General features: G+C 38.0%; 1 protein-coding gene across 3 annotated transcripts; it reads left to right on the plus strand.

The window, feature by feature from the left end:
* The first annotated feature begins 977 nt into the window (after nt 1–977).
* On the plus strand, nt 978–19,881 carry LOC148223336 (uncharacterized). Of its 3 annotated transcripts, XM_088167210.1 has the most exons (6): nt 978–1,982; nt 3,475–3,641; nt 6,310–6,395; nt 12,955–13,050; nt 18,159–18,219; nt 19,324–19,881. In XM_088167210.1, the coding sequence occupies exons 3-6, from the start codon at nt 6,333–6,335 to the stop codon at nt 19,413–19,415; spliced, it is 312 nt and encodes a 103-aa protein (XP_088023336.1). In that variant the 5' UTR covers nt 978–1,982; nt 3,475–3,641; nt 6,310–6,332; the 3' UTR covers nt 19,416–19,881. The 3 variants fall into 3 exon arrangements, 1 of the variants encoding a protein (XP_088023336.1); XR_015804508.1 differs by lacking the exon at nt 12,955–13,050; XR_015804507.1 differs by lacking the exon at nt 12,955–13,050 and having other exon boundaries at nt 18,159–19,881.
* Nucleotides 19,882–20,675: the final 794 nt, after the last annotated feature.

Raw genomic sequence — 20,675 nt, forward strand, 5'->3', positions numbered from 1 at the left:
ACCCGAGGGAAAGGCAGGGTGTGACGGGCTGCGGGCAGCCAGAAGGCAAAGTCCCGGGACCGCCACTCACAGCCGGCCCCGAGATGCAGGTATCTGTGTCCCGGCAGTGCCGAGATGGAACATGGTGTGTCGAGGCGCTGCAGAGACGGAGCTTGGCAGAGCGGGCCCCGCGTGGGAGCCGGCAGCCGTGGGGGGCAGCTCCGACGGCCGAAAGGGAGCAATGGGTCGGTGGTAGTGGGGTTTAATTTCCTCACTATCTAGATAAATAGCAGTAAATTACACTAATTGCCTCCAGTCGAATCCCTTTCACGCGTCGTTATCTCAATTCACGAGCTTTTACACCTTGTTTTCCGTTCCTGTTTTCCTGCTGAGGAGGGGGCGCGGGGACCTCGGTTGCCTGCGGCTCTTCTCAGTCGAATCCCGAGCAGACATCTTCCTTGCCAGGGCTTCAGGTGCCCTTCTCTTCATTTTGAAACGCCTGTGGTTCATGGGAATTGTTTTAACTAAATTTATATGGAGATCCAAGCGAATTAGAAAGATTAGGAGAACATAAAGAATAGGAAAAATATTTTTAGAATTGCTGTTGGAGGGGATGGACAAAGGCAAATGGAGTTTTGGTTAACAAACTGGATGTTCAGTCGTTTTTCAAGCAGGAGAATATCGGAACTTGTTTTTTTAATCTACAAAAGAAGTGTCCTACTTGCATTCACAGACGAGGTCAGTGATGCTGTGCTCTATGGGAACAGTGCTGAGGCAGCACTGGACAGATTTTGTTTTGGACAGGTTTTGTGCCCCATGAGTAAGGTGTTCTTGTCTTGCCCGGAAGAAGAGCTGGAGAAACAGTACTCAGGGTGACCTTGGCCTTCATATTGGGACATCTGCAGATGTGCAGTGCTGGAGCTGAGCTTACCATTGACAGTGACACAGAGATGAATGTAGTACTGAGTTCTTGCAGAGCAGCTGTCTGGGATGGGATGTTTGGCTCTTTGCAATGTGTTGAACTTACACAGTTTTTTAAGTGGAAGCAGCAGATGTGCTGTAATCCCCCAGCTGTTCCCCTCTCACTCTGCCCATGCCCCATCCTCCATTATTCCTGGTTTACCTGTCATCTCAGGGACTGTGTATGTGAATCCCAGGTTGGTGAACTCTGCCATGATGTGGCCACATGGGTGATGAAACCTCCAGGTGCCCACCCAGGCTCCATCCATATCGGTGTCTACAGGGCTTATGGCAAGAATAGGAGCCTGGGGCCGTGGCACTGCCAGGCCCAGTGCCACACAGGAGCTTGTTCTGATGGCTCTTCTCGATTTTCTCTTATTGCCAGAAGGCTCAAGGGTGATCCCCTCTGCTCAGCACTTGTCGGGCCTCATTCAGGCATTATGTCCTCTTTGGGTTCCTGGAGACAGGCTGGCATATTTAAGAGGCTCAGGGGGGGTAAGGAAGGTCTGTGTGGGTAGGATGGTTCAGAATGGAGTAGAGAAAGCCTTGATGCACCTCGCAACCTGGTGCCTCTGGGTAAGGCACCTGATATGTTTTCCTCTTGAAAACACAACAAGCACACGTTGATGATGTCTGCAAGGCAGAAACATGCAATGAGAAAAAGAACAATGTGATTTTGTTTGTTAATCTAAAAGCTGTATGTTTTTGTAGTTTAGGTCACATAATATGACTGAATGTTTGAAGGCCTCAGACTTCTGTTTCCTGTCTTATTTTTCAGTAGTCCCTTAATTTATGTTTTTTCCTGGAGAGAGTGATTTGAGCCCGGTGTTTGTAAGCAAAATTTTCTGCTGAAGATAATATTTAGGAACACCTCTGTGCTGCCACTTTTGGGAGTTTGACAGCCTGAGCGTGCAAATAAAGGCAAGAGAAGCCTTTCCCCAGAGTGCAGAAGAAATGGAGCAGACTCCTGTGTGCATTCTCAGGTCATGAAAAGAAAGCTGGATGCTAGTCCCAGATGCAAAGTGTTTTCAGACTTCTCCCCAGTAAGTAAATGTAAATAAATTCTCCATACATTTGAACTGCCAGTGTGCTTAGCAATTATCAAAAATACTGGTGGGTCTAATAAGTTATTTTCATGTTTAAGTTTGCATCATACTTTTAGGGAAGAGTTATTGATGGGGAATTTGTCAAAAACATTAGTGATAGTGTTATTAGCTCACAGTCCTAGTGATGGGAAAGCAAGCAGCAGGTACACTCTAAGACACTGAATGTCAACCACCCAAAAGGCAAGGCCCGATACAACTAATTCTCTTCCTGAGACTGTGACTTGTGATTGATCTGGGTTGCTGAGTTTTCTGAGCATTAACCTGAATAATTTAAATATTTCCAGACTGTAAAGCTTTTTCTAGTCAGAAAATCTGAAGTGGCTTCCACTCCTCTTTAAGAGAAGCTTGTGTAGTTCACTTGTTATGGATTTGCTTGTTCTGTGAAAGTTTACAGAGAAAAATCTTTATCACAGCTCTGTTTTGTTTTCTTTAGTTGTTTTTGGACAAGCATGACCAGAGGGAATTGCTCTCTGTCTGGGGGAAATTCTTTTTTAGACTAAAATGTGATGAGGTGGAGTATCCACTTTAATATGTTCCTACATTTGAGAATAAAGGATAAGCTATGTTATACACCAGAAAAAAACCCAAACAAAACCAAACATCCTTATTCCATCTTCATTTTTTCTCTGGAAGGGATTTAAGGACTCTGGCCATCTGGATGTCTGGCAACTCAGTCAGAGCTGTGGCTACTGTGTGTGTGCAGATTAACTGTGTAGCACATGCACAGTAAGTCCAATGTGTCCAGTACACATCAGACCTGCTGCACATGTGCTGCACAGATGGTCTGTGCATACACAGTAAATCAGCTATGTTAAACCTACTGCGCATATGCAAACCATCTGTGCATTGCACATATGTATATTTTTGCATGGGAAATCCCTAGTCAGAGCATGAAAGGTTGTGGCAGAGAGGAACTCCAGTGGAAGAGAGACCGTGAGAGAGTCTGACAGTGGCATAAATTAAAGCAGCTCCTTGCCTGGTTTTGTTCATGCCTGGGCCAAAGCTGCAAATAAGTTCTTCAGAATCAGAAAATGTGACTAGCTGCTCAGTAGTTTCAATCTCTGCAACAATTGGCTGCAGGAGAGAATCTGTATCAAAACCATTATTTTCAAAGGCAGTCATTATCAGCTAGAACTGCAGCTAGTTTGTCAAGTAGCTCAAAATGAGCAAGGTCCGGAATTTTACTTATCCAATAAAATAGTGATGCTTATGGTGCAGGCCTCAGGGGTATGTTTAGCCAATTATCTTTCTTTTATTTCCCAGTAATCCTTTTGCTTCTCATGTGACTTTCAGCATTTTTACATAGGCTGTTTCAGCCTGACAAAGGATGTTTACTGGGTAGTACATAGGCACAGTTTAGATATGTATATAAAAATAGCATCTTTTCAGTGTATATGCAAGTTATTGCTTATTATGTTTACCTTCACAGGCTTGAGAAGTAGGCCAGTTTGACACTCCTGAAGTTCAGAAAGGTCAAGTGAAAGGTCACACACCTGAATTGGAGCAATCATCATTTTCAATACAGCCTGGGTGGTGAATGGATTGAGAGCAGCCCTGCAGAGAAGGACCTAGGTATACTGGTGGATGAAAAATCAGGTATGAACCAGCAATGTGCATATGCAGCCCAGAAAACAAATTTTACCCTGAGCTTCATGAAAAGAGGTGTGCTGTTCATTGGGCTGGGGCTTTCCCCCACTGCAGCACTTTGCACTGTTGTCTTGCCTGTCCAGCCCACTCTAAACAGCTTGTTCATTTCTACCCAACCTTCTCACCAAACAAGTCCAAGCCTTACCCGTTTGAATTTCCAGTCTCAAATTCTCAGTATGTACCTCCTCTAAGAAGTCATCTTCCTTTGTTAATATTCTCTCCCCTTTCCACTCCTACCTGTCTATGCTTTATGTTATATTTCTGCTTTTATTCCTGGTTTCTCATTGAAAATTGTCAATAGCTATATGCAGTGAATTTATCCCTACTTTTATTCTGAGAAGAGCTGTAACTTTCTTGATCAAGAACTTCCAGAAAAAAATCATCTTCAATCAAATACTATCAAGGCCAGGTTTTACAAGTTTATTAATACAGTAATAACACTACTGTGTAGTAAATCATATGAAGTCACTACTTGAAGTGCTAGATTCCACTATGCTGTAAATAATCCCTTGAACCAAAGGGAAATACCCGAGTGAATAAAAGAGGCAGGGTTTTTCTGTAATACAAATTAGAAACATATACCTCAGATTTGGGGTGATTTTGAAAGAAGACGCTGGAAATGTGATAAAAGTGCAACGAACAATAAAGTGTGACATATGAAGTGATCTGTCATTTCTAGTCAGAGTTCCAGCCTCAGTAAGCTGCAAGATAGATGGGGCACTAAAAGGGAAAAAAAAGAAAAAAAAAGATAAATAAAGGAAGGCTCTAAGGAAAGGGGGATAGGGATAGGGTTAGGAAAATTGTAGATTATTTGAGGCCATCTCCTTGACCCTAGCCTACCTCCACTGGTGCAACCGCTGGTCAAGGTGAAGTAAAACTGACAATAGCTATTCATCATACTGTAGACTTGAATGTAAAATGAAAACCACAACTACCTCATATGATGCAAGTACATACAGGAAGGGATTAAATCAATGAAAGATGTTATCCCAAAGAAAAATAGGAATTCCTATTAAATTCAGTTCTTCCTAAAAGGAGCTGATATTTCCCTGCCTTGAGCTACAAACACATGCATGTAATACACCCTCGTAGTCAAGTGTGTTGAAATTCTGTAAAAGTCTCTTGACCCACCCTCCAATTGCTTTTTGTTATTAAGCTGCATAATGTTCCCATGAATGATTTGCTTTACAGGATGAGCAAATGATGTACAGTGAGGATAAATAGTAATTATTTGCTTTTAAAGAGACTGCTTGGTTTTCCCATCTTTGTTTACTTCAAAAACTGGTAATGGTTTTATTTTTTTTGCCTGAATGAAGGAATTGAAAAAATATCCTTAGAACACCTGACATTTCTTTCTGCAAAATCTTCTTCCTTGAAAAGCAGAAGTACAGCAGGTAACAGATCATAGTCAAGGAATTTCTGCAGCTGGGCTGATGCATGAAAGTAAATGTTCCCCCCTGAATTATAGAGATAATGTCAGTCAGTAGAGAAAAACAGCTCCTTAAAAAAAAAACAACAAAACAAACCAAAGACATACTTCTGTTCTTCCTCCTGTTTTTCAACATCCCTAAAGGAGGAAAATTCAACATCAAGTGTCACAGTACCATGGTGTTAATATCTCAAAACAGTCTATTAATCTTGGCTAACAAAACACACATTTTTCAAATTTCTCAAGGCTGTGCTGCAATCCTGGGGCAGTCTGGGAACATCTTAAAAAAAGTGTGTGCACATGTATGCACACATTCTTTGAATGACCCCTTCATTCTTCAAAGAATGGGATTGTCCAAAATTTCTGCTCTTTGTATTAAAGTAAATTAATTAGAAATATCTTGTTTATGTGACGTTGCTATTTTTAGACCTGCAAAATGGATTATCCACATATAACTACAGCTTCACTGTTTAAACTTATTCTGTCTTAAAATAACTGCAACGCCTTCTCTTCCTTCCTTTAGCCCTAAAAATAACAATTGTCACAACCAAAGAACACAACAGTACTTCAGTTATTTGTCACAAATCACTCCCAGACAACAGCTTCAGTTCCTTGTTATAATTGGACAGTGAAAATGTTGAAGGGTTTCTAAAATAGAGGTGTTGGCCCCTTTGATTGACAGGTACCATCGAACTGCAGTCTGTCCAACCTTCTTCCCAAAAGCCAAGATCTCCTTCAAAACCATAGGAAAATTTTTATACTCAATAGAAATTGTCTATTTAAAGCATTGGTGCATGGAAATGAGTAATAAATCAATCAGCATTTGCCATTGATCAGCAGGTGGTGAGCAATTACATTGTGCATCACTTGATAAGTTGTTTTTCTTGAATGTTATCTCTCTTTTACTTTACTGTTACTGTAATTTTTTTTGTTTAGATTATTTAACTGTTATCTCAGCTTAGAAGTTTCACTTTTGCTTCTTCTCCCCATTCCACTGGGAGAGGGTGTGGAGTTTGGATTTAGTGAGCAGCTGTGTAGTGCTTAGTTGGCAGAAAGATTGAAATAACTACTGCTCTGGCCAGAGTGTATTAAAAGAAATTTGTTATAAACATTCCCTATATTGGTTTTATAGACAAATGTTGGTTACAATGTTGATTTCTTTGCTCTCACAGTTGTGCTTGTTTTCAGGGTTGTGTCCTGGAACACCCGTGATGCCTTACCTGCAGTATGTGGTGATGGTTATTGTCCTTGGGGCCTGGGCTAAGACTATCACGGTGGGTACTTTCTAGCATTGGATTATGATCTGATAGCATTGCTGGTTGGGAAACCAATCTGTTGTATGCATTCAGTATTGCAGGCACCTCTGTTCTCTGGGAGTGATCTACTGAGAACAGCTAATCACACCTTTTCTCTTAGGGAAAAGGCCTTTTCTCCTCAGAGAGATGACTTACAGGAGGGGATACCTTCCTACATCTTTCTTCCTTCCTTCCTTCTTACCTTGCTTCTCCAGGCTGATTACAGTAGTGTTTGAGAATTTTAAAGATGTTGGGTAATGTTTAAATACTTTTGAACCCAGCCTGGTCCTTTTACTAGGAGCCAGCATGTTGCTGCATATGGTTTAGGTCTTGTTTAAGGTCAGACAATTAATTAAGAAGATAATCCAGAGCTCTGACCAAATATTGGCTAGTTCTGAGCGGTAGGGTGTGTGGGATAATATGGGCAATTATCTGGGTGGGCACCTCCAGTGTGTTTGAACTTCACCTCTGAACAAGTGTTGTTACCTCAACCCTTCCTTCCCCTACACTGAGCTCCAATTAAGGCTGTCGTGGTTTAGGAGCAGTACTGCCCAATTTAAATGGAAAACCACAAGCTGGTTCCCCTTCGCCCCCATCCTTCTAGTGGGAAACAGGAAGAAATTATGGGTTAAGAACAGGTTGCTGGAAACAGCAGGGAAATAAGAAACAGCAACAATATTAATAACAAAAGTGTACAAAGAAAGGGTGATTTACATTCAAAAATGCTCAGCAAGCCCAGGACAATGATGTATAAACAATGGTGGACAGCTCCTCTGCATGCCATGCTTTCCCCCGACCACAAGCCATGTCCACCTCCTTCTTGGCCATGAGACTCCCTTCCTTCTGCCCAGCAGCAATGAGGTGAAGTGCAGCAACCTAGATACTCCCTTGCAGCTACTGCAAAAAAATTAACCTTATCCTGGCTGAAACCAGAACACATGGCTGTAGTCCAATTCAAGGGCAAATCAATGTAGTCTGTGTTATGTTCCATGAATAAAAGGGTTGTTTGCAGTCAAGTGATAGGGAAAGACTGCTATCTTTGGAGATATATCCAAGATTAAGGTAATACCAGCTTGAAGAGAGAATTTCAGAATTTTCTTGCATTTAAAGCCAATGAAAGGAGAAGACAGCAGCCAAATTGCTCACACAGATAGAGTATATGGCCCAATCCACTGCCCACAAAAAATATATTGGTGCAAATAAAAGTTTTTCTCAATTAAGGAGGGCAGAATTGGGTCTTGAGAGAGTGCAAGTGGTTAAATGGAGGAATGCACTTACAAAAGTGTAGTTAATTAAGTACTACAGTTTGACTACATTCATTTTATGTTACTGAGGTGGTTTGTTGGTGGAAAATGATGACGATTATGGTGCAGTGATTTAAGAAGTTCTATTGGTATTCATTGGTGCTAAATGTAAATATATTTGTGAAGCTGAGCAGGAACCAAAATAACTGTTGTGAAGAAAGTGGGTCAATTGGATGCATCACTGAACAGAGGTTCATCCTGTCTTTCTGAAAGATCTGGCTTTAAATAAAACTATTCTTCACATCTAGACGTAGGTCCGAATTTCTTGTGGCCTTCTGGCTAATATTCACATCCTGCTTTAAAAACTGTGCTCTTACTAGCTTCCCAGACTTGCATCAGTCTTTTGAAAAAGTTTTATTTTTCACAATGAGCAATTCACACATTCATTTTTAATCAGGAGAAATAAATATATTTCATCCTAAGAAGTGAGCTAACACAATATGCAAGGAAATGCTGCTTTATTGTTTTGTTTCTGGGCTGTTTGTTTTTTTCTGACAAAAAAAAAAGATTAAAAGAAAAGAAGTTAATATGTTTTACAACCGGTGAACTGAATTTGTATTTCCACTGCTGAGAGCCAAAAAGTGGTGAAAAGTAAGAACACCCAAGTTAGGGCTCTTGGAACCCCTTGCAATGAGTAGCACAGGCAAGTTAGTAGTCCGTAAGTCACTTTTTATCTCATGATGTTCTGAGTCAAAAGTCTGAGCTCTTGGGGCACACTTACCACTCAGATTACCCAGACACTCTTGACCTTCCTGTTAGCATGTTTCCTGATACTTATCAAGAAGCATGGAAGCCTGTAGAGCTCTGAATCAAGGAAGAACTTGTAGACTTATGGCTTTGGAAACCCTGATGTCTCTGTGGCTACAACCTTCCATATACTAATAAATTAAACAGGGCTGGGACATGAGTTTGGGCATTATTTAGCAATCATTTAGACTGTTTAATTGTAGACCAAATCACTGACATGGTTTTAGTCCAAGAAAACTTCAGTTTCCTAGTCAGGATCTGGGCAAGGTTCAGGAATTACTTTAGCCCAAGGAACAGAGAATGTGCTGGGTATTGTGGTGGATGAGAATTTTTTGTGGTAGAAGAGAGGGAGTTTTGTTTCCTAAATACACACCATGCCGTGGTGTTTGGTTTAAAAGCCAGAGAACAGTTATTTAAGAATTTGGTATAATATGTATCTTAGCCTCAAGGTATCCCGTCACATCTAGATTTTACAGAGTTTGCCTGTCATATTTTGCAGGTGTTGTGGTTTAACCAAAGCCAGGTTTCCAGCTCTGGGTTGACTTTGCCAAAGGGACTGCCACAGATTTAGGACAGAAGGTTTCACTGTCTTGGGCTAGATTGCCTGTAGTGAAAGCACTCCAGATAACAGGGTTGTCCTAGGGCTATGATAATCCAACACTTCAAACATATTCCTGCCCTCCATACCAAGTATGACCTTACTGATGCTCTGTAAAATGGTACATTGATGATGTTTCTTTATTTATATCAGAGTTTATTAAATTAATTATTTGATTGCAAAATATGAAGTTCATATATGTGTTTATATATAAGGGTGGAGTTTTTTATGGAATGTACAAAAATGTCTTATTTTCATAAACTTCAAGATGCTATACTAACTCTTATCAAGACTTTCACACTTGCCATGTAAGATATTTAATTTAATCTTAGAGATGTGACTGAAACTATAATTTCAAAAGGTTTGGATAAAGGTTGTTTTTGCCCTTCTATCTGCCTTTTTCATTTTCAAAAAAACAGCAAATGAAAATAAGCCACTGGAATATTCATATTCAGTTAAGCAAGTGAAGGTCCAGGTTTGCATCCCTATAGCATTTTTGTTTTAGAAATAGGCATTCATGTTTATAATTTATTACCTGAGGAAAATATAGTGATATCTTTTTCTTTAATCTCATCATTCTTTCTACTGAAGGTCTGAATTTTGGACAGTACAATAAAGCTTTTCAATATAGTATTTTAAGACTCTGCAATCCTTTACTTGTCTATCTCAGTCAGTCTTGGTAGATTTAGTGTTCACAAGACATAGTGGTAATACTACTTATGTGGTCCCAACCCATGGTTACCTTCATGAGATTGTAATATGGTGCTGTGGATTTAAAATGCATTTCAGATCATAAAAGTAACATATTCATTTGGCAGGATTTTAAGCTAAGGCTATTTGTCTGGCATGTAGTATGTTCCCTGTAATATTTGTTCATCTTCAAAGGAAGATTGCCAGAGTTCATTCTTAGTAATGGAGGTAGGAATGAGTAAAATCATATCCCAAGGCTCAGAGACATTATTTTATACCATATGTCTATTAAGAGACTGAGCAATCTAGGTATCATTAGAGCTGTTTTCCCATGAGAGTAACGGTGCTCTATCACACACGCAGACTCAAGAGCCCTGTGTGTGAGCTTTGGTGTGACTAGGTGCACCGTTCAAAATATAAAATGTGGGATAAATCCCACCAGTATGCCCCCCTGTTTGAATTAACCAAGGACTTTATGTCTGAAAATTTTCAATCAGCTACTGGACTCTGCAAAACAAGTACTATTCCTCAGGTTCTTGCAGCCTCAACTAGCATAAATAAACTTTGCATCATTTACACTTATGGAAATTCACCCATTAATTACCACCACCTGAAAATTTGCTTCACCTTACTTTTCATGCATGGAAATTCAGCAATAAGACCTGTTTAAATAATTGTGACCTGGTTAGCATGCAGCCAGGGTTTAACTGGAAACAGGAGCTGATGTGGAACAGTAGACTGTATTCTGAGATGTTCAGGCCAGACTATATTTTTTCCTCTTCCTGAACGTTTCCTGTGATGGAGGACTAACACTTCCAAGATGTTGGCACATCGTTTGGTCTCTAAGTAGAAACTAGAATTTAAAGTATTCAAGACTGCTTATTTTAGTTATGCTACCGTTATAGCAGCTTTCAGAGAAACAGAGAAAGTAGGATTCCTGGGAAGACTTTGAATAAAATATGGATTATTTTTCTTCTGATGTTTGCTCCTAGGCAAGGTGTTGGAGTTTGTAAGTGGCTTTTTTTTTTTTTTTATTTCCAGGGAAAAATGTTAATTACTTTTCTCTATTTTAAATAAAGTGATTTTTTAAGAAAATGGCAAGTTTTATTTAGGATTCTAAACCTTGAGGGAAGACTTGCATTTTTACAATGACTTACTTTCATTAATTGAGGTTCTTTAATGGCAACTGAAAATGATGCAATCTTGAGGCAGTGTTTCACAAATGATTTTGTGTTGCCTCCACTTTCAAAGGATCTGCCATCCCACATCAAAACATATATAAGGCGTACTACTTACTTTTCAGAAAATAGGGCAAGACAGGCAAGTCTTCTCCCATAGTTCAGAAAATCCTAGAACATTCTTTTAGGCCACATGGGAAATTATCTCATGATAACGACCATTGGAGTGAAAAATTGGTCTTTCTAAAAGACAGAATTTTATTTACCTGTAAAAATAACTAGTGTTTTTGAAAGTAATATACCATTCAGTTTTGTCTTTCAAGCAGAGGGGGAAAAGTCTGATGAAGTTTGATATAACCTGTGAAATTAAATAGAGCTAGGAGAGCAAAGTTGAAATATTAAGCTATCTCCTTAAAAAAAGCTACTTTGAACGAATGTCAACTATAAACTATGCTTACAGGCATTTAAACTCACTAGCAGATGCTGACATGATAGACTGTTACTTTTGCTGCTCTAGTCAACACAGGAACAAATTACCATGGTGCTCTACATCTTTGATTCCTGTCTTTGCTTTGGTGTTGATAAGGGTTTAAGCTCCCTGGGCCTCAGTTCTTAGTCATTTTATATTAATTCATAGCTTCCTCCTCATTCTTTTTTTCAGTTTAATTCTATATTGTGTTAGGTGAAATTTGCTTTATGATAATAGCGGTAATAAAGACTGATGGCATCTTTACTTAATGGAGCTATTTTGTGAATCTGTATCAAGCTTTTCTCATTGTGCCAAGAGCAGAGCATCTGTGATTATTGCAGTGTATTTTGAAGCACTCAATTTGAGACAGACAAGTTCTGCTTTTGGCTGCCTAAGTAAAACTCTCTTTTCACTGAAAATCATACATCTGCAGTGGAAAACAGTATTTGACCCCACAACATTGAGGCTGACCATCAGGGCCAGAATAAGAAGTTACTTGGAGAGGAACTGTGCATCACTTAGCTCTCTTTTTCAAGACATAGTGAGCTTTAAGCTGTGATTAGAATTTTCAGATATTCTTTTGCAGTGTTCTCCGAATTACAGCATTTCCAATTCTATAAAATTTTTTCTAAGTACATTCTGTTCTGCAGATCTTACATGAGTGCAGTGGAAACTCACAACTCAGGAAAAGAGGCTGTAGGTCTCTAGGGAAGCAGGTTTAAAGACGTGTCCTGTAAAAATGGTCTAGGAAATCTTCCTTGCAGATAGAAACTTTCAAGTCCTTCTTTCATTTCATCTAGGATAATAGTATTCCATCCTAGAATATCCTAGATAGTGATTGAAAACAGAACAATGTCCCCAGCAACATCAGTTGGATGATCTGATGTAACACTTGGTTTTAAAATTTATTTTAGCTCGTTTTCCTCATGATGTAAGGTCAGTTTACTGATGTTACTGTCTAGACTGAATATTAACAGTAAAAGAATTATTGATCAATGTATTCCATGACTTACTCTTTTACTATATTAATAACTATGAAAAAATGTTAAGGAAAAAAATATTAGACTTAAAAATAATAAAAAAAAGCTAAACTCCCCCCAGAACACTTAAAATACTTTATGGCCATATTATTAAAATCTCTATAAAAAAGGATATATTTTCACATCATTCTTTCTGATTTTCTTTTCATTCAAGAGACCTTTCTTAAATAGGATTTCTTTTACTAAATAAAAATTGCAAGATGATATTCTTAAAAAATCAGTCCTTTTATTACAAGCATTGTTAAGGTGAAAGATATGAGTAACTGCACTAAGGCAATCAACCATAGTGAGGAATCTTCCAAATTTGCTTTGCAATATGAAAATGGTATTAGATGGGGGCTTTGTCCTCTCGATTTGTAGCCCTTTTCATGAGAAATCATGTCATTACTTATGACAGTAGATGGTGGCAAACATGGCTTTATGTCACAGAGGCCCAGAATAAACAAGAGAACTTGACCTAGCTTTTTTTGCTTTGCTGTGCTGCTTTTTTTTTTTTTTTTTTTTTCCCCCAGAATCTTTGTGCTAAATGGCTTGAAGTAGATTTGGTTTTTATTTCTCAGAGAGGATTCAATGTGACATGTTATGGGAAGCTCTGGCAGAAATGTGTGGTAAGTAGGTCACAACAGCTCTGTTGATTAGCATATTGGTGATTTAAAACCACAGTATCAGTTATAAAGTGGTGGATGGACAAAATAAAATCTTGCGTATTTATTGGGAGAAGGAATTTTTACAGCATGAGACCAAGCTCAGTAACCATGCTGTACTAGCAATATATTTATTTTTCTTAAAACCATAACCCCCTCATGAAATGTTTTTAGCCCTCAGCTTAGCCTGAGGCCAAATCCAAGGAAAGTAGCCTAAAGCTCATGATGAATGTTTACTGACTTTTGTGGTCAGTGTTTCTCAGGAGTAAATTGTAAAGAGCACATGAGCTACACTTTATGTTTCCAGCTTCAGGCTGTGGAAAAGAGCTGGAGGAAAAGGTATGCCATTTAAAATTACCCCCGAATTATGTTCACAAAATATACTTCACCTTTTCACAGCTGTGCATACTAAAATTGCTTAAATATTGCATTTCCTACTAGGAAGTCAAATGCACCTACCTCATGTGGTTTAAATAAAATAAGAAGCAGGTTAATTTAGCAAACAAGATAGATAATTCAACATGAAAATCTAGGGGCTGAGAAATGATCTTGGGAGTTTCTGGATGAACCTTGAGATTTGGCACAAGGTAAGTGTGCAGCAATGCCTTCCCTAGATTACCAGCAGGATGTGCATTGCCTTTTTCCTACTGTCTTTATTCATGTTTCAGCAGCTTGCCACAAGCAATATGCCAAGCTCATACAAAAACCTGTCTGTGTAGCACATGAATGTGTGCATACAAACACACATACACCGTTCATTTCAGAAGATTCCATGCAACCTTAATAAAAAACTGCTTTCTGAACTACAGCATATATTGAGCTGCACTTGCACAAGCTCTTTGCTAAACAGAGGACTTTTACAAAATATAGTTACAAGATTTTCTTCTGTGACTGCCATGGTTATGATCTATTTCCATAGTTAGGTATTTTTCTGTATTCATTTTAGAGTCATGCACGTAAAATAAAGTGTCATTAGATGTAGAAGTCAGTATTAATAATCTTTTTCCACATAACCAATGTGTATGCATGTTATACTTACCTGTACAAGACTTTGAGAAAATTTGAATAGCATATCAGATTGGAGGTGAACTTTAAAGTTCATGTTTGATAACTCAACATTGATTGGCTGAAAACACACAATCTTATTCCAGACAACAATGAAATTTTTTATTAGATGTCCATCAGTGCAAACTGTCTAGTTTTAAAATTATTAAATTTTGTTCCAAGGTCAACTATGATAAAATTCTAAATATAAGTTCTGAACACTTTTAAATAGTAATTTCAAAATGTACATTTTTTTTTAAATTTGAAAACAAGAGGCAAAATAATAACTGATCTGAAAGCTGTAATCTGAAAGCAAATAAATTATGTATTTTTTTCCTTTGCATCAGGTAAAATCAGAAATCACTTCCAGTCAGATCTTCACAGATGAATAGCACACTGGTCTGCATAACCTGAGAAATAAAACCGTTGACGTTAATTAGAACTGGCTTTTGGCATTGTTTTATTTTTAGGTACACAAAGCAAGAAAATACGGAATACTGACCAAAATAGATCCATCTACATATTTTAAATCCTAATTCCAACACTGGAAATTATCTTACTCAAATTGGAGGGAATGGCAAATGTTAGCATACATTCAGCTGCAATATGTCTGTTCCCTTTAGAAAAAAATTCATATTTAGACAGCTAAGATTTTACCTTTACTTATATCTAATAAAGCCCAATTTTTTTTTTCTGAGTGAGCGTAGGGTAAAAACTGGGCTCCTTCCACTGAAGTTCTGTCCAGTAGAGTCTCCTAACCAAGTAGCAGAAGAAATTAGTATAATAATAGTAAAGCAATCTCCAGAGGTAATAACAGGTCAATTATAGTAAAGGGGCTGAGATAAAGAAAATATATCTTAACATATATGCATATATAAACCTGCAAATACATATTAAAAATATAATTCCATGTATATGAATATTTAGGAACTCTTATTGACTGCTTACAAATCCTCAACTTTTTCAATTCTCTTTTTTTTTTAATAAATTTATTCTTGTAGTTAATACAAAATCATGAGCATAATCTCAGCTTTTAACCTCTTTAGCCTCACTCTATTCCCCATTTACAGATACCACTGAATGATTTTTTTTTTTTTTTCAGTTGTTGTGGGTTTTCTTTGGTGTTTTGTTTTGGTTTTGGTTTTTGGGGGGTTTTCTTGTTTGTTTTTGGTGGGGTTTTTGTTGTTGTTGTTGTTGTTTGGTTTTTTTGCTTTAAATATTTGGGAGCATTTGGAGAGTTAAATATATTGGGAGCTTGTAAGTCTCCCCTGTGGAGTCCAATGTAATTCAGCAACATGTAAGCACTGGGACAGCAACCAAATGCATCCTCAATATGTAGTGCCTCATTTAGCTATGACTGACAGGTGCAAAATGCTGCTGAATCAGAAATGACAGATACAATAATGGCCATCACAGAAGATTCACAAACCAGTTTTTCCTGGGAGCATCTTCTGCAAGGGATGTTCCTATATACCTAATATGAGAATGTCTAATTACAATTTTCATTTGTTAAAACAAGGGAAAATATTGATAGAATAAAATAAAAATCTGCAAAGAACAGAGCCCAGATGTTCTTCATAGTGATTTTAGCCAGAGGGAAGTTTGGGGAACAGAAGTGACTAGAGGCTATGGGTAAATTTTCTGGGTAGTATGCAAAGAATTACATATATAATTCCAGCTGTTCTTAATGGGATGGAATCATGATTATAATAATGTTTCCTTATGTATCTGGTTGAAAAATTGCCCACAAACTTTCAAAGAATTAATTTTCATATGACCTTGCTTCTTCAGGTAGATGCATTCAATGAATTAGAAGCAACCAAGACAGAGTCGGTCTTTTTTACCTATTTCTAGAACAGCAAAAAAATTTAAATCTAAATCTGCCACTGTAATGTTGGTGGCATTCCATTATCCTGGCCTAGGGCACTGTTTGAATAAGCAAAATTCTAACTAATTTGAGATTTTTGACCAGAAAGAGATCACTACAGGCCTAGTGATTACATCTTTCTTTATTTGATGAGACATAGCATTTGAAAAGACCTCCTAAGTTATTATGCCTAGTTCCACTTGCTAGCACAGGCAAATATGTCATGTAAAATTACTATCAATCATGTAATTCAAAACTCTTTTAATATGCAGGAGGTTTATTTGCACTCCCTGTGATATAAAAATAACAGAAAAACAAGAGTTAGATCTTGAGCAGAAAGTTTCTCAGAACTGTTTGCATTGAAATGAAATCTGCAAATGCTGATTTTCTCTCTTGGAAAGGCACTGCTGAGAAACAATAGAGAAACACAAACCCACATCTGTACCTTGCATTTCTCTTTCTCTATTATTTGTGTCATGCACGAAGGTGGTTTTCCTGATCCTTCCGCTTCTGTTGCCATTAATTTACATTCTGAAAAATAGTTTTTGCTGAAAAGTTAGGGACCATAAATTGGTTCTTTATGACCCTTCTAGTCCATTTGGTTACAGAGCGAAACAAGATTCAGCCTGAAAGGAAAAAGCAGCTGAGAGTGACAGTGAATTTCATAAAGGGCATATAAGAGGCTGCAAGGAAGAGCCTGAATCCTCCCCCATCTCTGCTTCCGAGTTATTAGGCCACATCTCACTCAAAAGATTAAACATTTTATCTCACAGGTCATTCCATTTTATTGCAGTGTTGCCTTTAGCAATGCTATAGTTAAGGTTCTGTCAGTGTTTCTATTATAGGCCCCTGTTTTCTGGAATTTATAACTTAGGGCTAGAAAACTTGGAAAAATCATAGTAGGTATTTTTTCCAGCTGAGAATTTTCCTCCTTATACACTCTCCACTTTTTAGTCTATTTTTAAGGCAAATGGGAATGCCACAATCATTTCTTAAAGTTTTAAAATAAATTTCTTCTACCTGAATCCAAGGAATTTCAAAAAGTATTTATTACTTAATGAAAAAATGAACAGCAACGTGATCTGAGAATCTGTGAAATACTAGAAATGCAAAATGGGCATTCTGTATGTGTGTATGCATGAATGTGTGTGCATGTGAGCATCTGTGCATGCCCACACAGTCTTGGATTTTTCCACAACATTGTAGAGTGCTGTGTTTCAAATGGAGACTCAACAGCTGGTGAACTCCCAGTGAAATTAATTGCACACTATTGCATACACACATTACACTCAAAAGCTATTTCATACAGGTATGTTCAACTACATTCAGCAATCCACTCCCATGAATTTAAGATGGATATTCTTAATTTAAAACCATTTAAAATCTCACAGAACAACAACAACAAAAGAAACGGAGGTGGCTACATAAACTGTGATAAGTTTCTCTCAAATCTAACTGAAAGCAACAAGTCCAAAATGACCCAGAAGTAAGGTAAAGGATTCAATTGAGCATAGTATAATTGGTTTACCTCTTTGTTGTGTTAAGACTTAGCTTATTTTCTAAAAAACTCAATAAAAACGTCAGGTGCTGAAGAGTGAAATGAATAATGTGTTGGGGCAGCCAAGACATCATTATTTGATATTTATCAATAATCTCCAATTGCCATAGCTGCTGGTGTGTGGGCAGATTAGGGTTGGTTTGTGTGAGCTGCTGCAGTGCCTTGAGGGTGAATGGGAGGTGAGTGCCACAGGCAGGGCCAAGTTTGGGGTTGTACAGGAGGCCTGTGAGAGCTGGATGCAGATCCCTCTGCCCAGGCTGGGCAAGCCTGTGGTTCCCCTCAGCAGCTGTTGCTACCATATATGAGCATATGGGTCTCCTGATCTGGGAAAGCTCAAGCAGTGTGCCCATGGGAATCTCATGAGGTTTAACAAGACCAAGTTCAAGGTACTACACCTGGGTTGGGATAACCCCTGGTATCAACACAGGCTGGCAATGGACAGATTGAGAGCAGCCTCATCCCTGGAAATGTCCAAGGCCAGGCTGGATGGGGCTCTGACCAACCTGTTCTAGTGAAAGGTGTCCCTGTCCATGGCAAGGGATTGAAACTGGATGACCTTTAAAATCCTTTCCCACTCAAACCATTCGGTGATTCTCTGTCCAGGTGTTTTTGAAGGACTGCACAGCAGTGGTGAAAGTAATGGTGGAGGAAGAAGAAAGAAAAGGTAAGCCAGCTCCTTACAACTACTTTTATTGTCAGCTGTAGTCATCACATTTTTAAACTGAGCTATTCTTCATAATAAAAATACAGACAAAAAAGGGAAAAAAGGATGTGAAATGGGGCTAAATAGTTAAGGAAACTGTGTTCCTTCTATTTTTAGCTCAGTGGTTCAAAACCAGCATAGATCAATAGTGATTGAAAATTGTTTCCATCTGTTCTGGTTGTTTCATGAAATCTTCTGATGATGTTGATGCATTTACTACTGCACAGTTCACCACGCCATGAGCTTCCTCCACAGCTAACACTAAGTGACAACTTTGAAATTTCAGAAGATAGGAGGACATGAAGAATGAGCCAATCCTTCTCTTGATCCCCTGGTGTTGCCCAAGCAGAATTGAAACAGATGGTTTGGATGGTGTAAAAAATGTCTATTGCTGCTGCTCCCATTTAACTCACAGTAGGCCTCTTATTCCAACATATCTTAGGAAAATTAAAATTGATGTAAGTAAAAAGAAAGATGGTGTGGTGAGTCAGTGGTGGAAAGTCCTGCTATGCTAAACCAAATGCACTTTTTTACATGAGTTTAACTTTCATAAGTTCATTAATATAGGTGTTTGCCATCTCAAAGGGATACTCTGGCAAGGGACTGCTAGTAATGAGAAGCACACTGCAATATGGTTTGTCAAGTGCTTCTATTATTTCTCCCATGAGCAACAGAAGAGAGAACAGAATCCTGCATGAACAGTACCATAGGAAATTCACTGTCGTCTTTCATATTACAGTCATCATATTATTTTCAAATGCTAAACTGCAGTATTACTACCTGAGGAACCAAGATTAGGATGACCTTAGCCAAGATAACAATATATCAACTGCATCAGTCTCATATCTGTAAAAGAAATATAATTAATGTTGAAATAGGGATGTAGACACTGTTGTTCTCAGCATGCTTTATGGAGAGCTATGTCAATGTTTTAACAAAAATTAAAATACAGATCGGTATATCCATTGTACATCCTTGTCTCAGGTTCCTATACTCTTACACTTGCTTCATTTAACAAAATCTCTGTAAGAGCATTGTTTAAAATGAACATTTTCCTCCCTCCAGCACACTTTCAGGATGCCATGACTCTTCCCATTATGAAAAAAAAAGAAGTGAAGAACAAAGAAGACGAAAAATTGTGCAGTCATCTTACATAATATAGTAAATATAACAGTTTTTCGTCATTTTTATGCTGGTGTATGTCAGGAAGAACAAACTGAAATCCAAATGCATTTTCTACATCTTGAAACTTGTAGAGTATTTAACTAAAGTGGTTTCTTTCTTTCAGAACATTTCATTAGAACAAAAATTGCTTTCTCCCTCTTGATATTGCCAAGAGGAGTCTCACACCATGTAATTAAATCTCTGTTTTAAAGTACTTTTCTCAGCAAACAGAGGCTTCTAAGTTGAAGACTTCATAATAGATGTTATTAACTGTACATATAAATAGAAAATATGACCTGCAAAACATCATATTTGCTGAATGAGTTTGCTTTTTTCCAAAGTGATCTTCTTATTAATGACTCATGAGTTTATTTTTTATTATTTAAAAATAATGTCATTATGGACTATTCTGGAATAATTTGATGTATTTTACGTTCATATCCAAACCTATTAAATAAAAGAAGCATAAGTATTTATAATGTGTTGTATGCTTCCATTATTCAAGCTAATCCTTTTAATCCTATTTAAATTGGAAGATAGAAGTTAATCCAAATAACATCTCTCTACAAACAAATGTTAATAAACCTCTCAGTCTCCCTTGTCACCTGTCCTGGAAATGATGAGTGATTTGTCTAATTTGCTCTAGATAGTAAACAGTGAGGATGAAAAGCAAAGAATACCAAACTGCCACTTTGTATCTACAGCCACAATACCGAAATGCAGAGTAAAAACACTGCACGGCATTCTTCTGTATATGTCTTCTTAAAAACTAAGCTTTTCTTGGTGATAACTCTGAACTCCTGAATCTTTTTGATGCTGCAAACTAACTCTAGACTTGTGCATAGAGAATATTAACTGGGTGAAAGTTTTACTGTGCCATGTGTGCCATTTCAACGTCATGCTGTAGTTTCGAGGACTCTGGTATCTGGTAATTTCTTTAATTTGACTTGGTTTTAGGAAACCAGCAACAACGTAAGACATATTGAATGTGTAATTTTGGGTTTATACCATAGTACTTTGATCTGTGATCTGCACATGTGGCCAGTCACCAGAAACTGGAAAACCAGCAATTGTTTTTCCCTGCTGCGAGCAACAGTGTTGAGCATAACTCACTATTTTCAGGCTGGCTGTTCTTCCTTTTGCACCAAAACACAACTGCAAACTGAGCTTCTGCCACTCCGTTGGACAAAAGAAAACCCTGATGTGTCGACAAAAACCTGTGGGTCCATTTTTTGTCCAAGGACACATAAAAT

Source organism: Sturnus vulgaris, chromosome 6 (genome assembly GCF_052056855.1).
Source record: "Sturnus vulgaris isolate bStuVul1 chromosome 6, bStuVul1.hap1, whole genome shotgun sequence".
Lineage (NCBI taxonomy): Eukaryota > Metazoa > Chordata > Aves > Passeriformes > Sturnidae > Sturnus > Sturnus vulgaris.

Bases quoted from the DNA above. Each gene is read 5' to 3' on its own strand.
- LOC148223336 (XM_088167210.1), top strand. From the start codon at position 6,333: ATGCCTTACCTGCAGTATGTGGTGATGGTTATTGTCCTTGGGGCCTGG. The intron at 6,396-12,954 runs GTGGGTACTTTC...TTTTTCCCCCAG, and splicing joins CCTGGGCTAAGACTATCACG to AATCTTTGTGCTAAATGGCT. The intron at 13,051-18,158 runs GTAAGTAGGTCA...TTCTCTGTCCAG, and splicing joins AGCTCTGGCAGAAATGTGTG to GTGTTTTTGAAGGACTGCAC.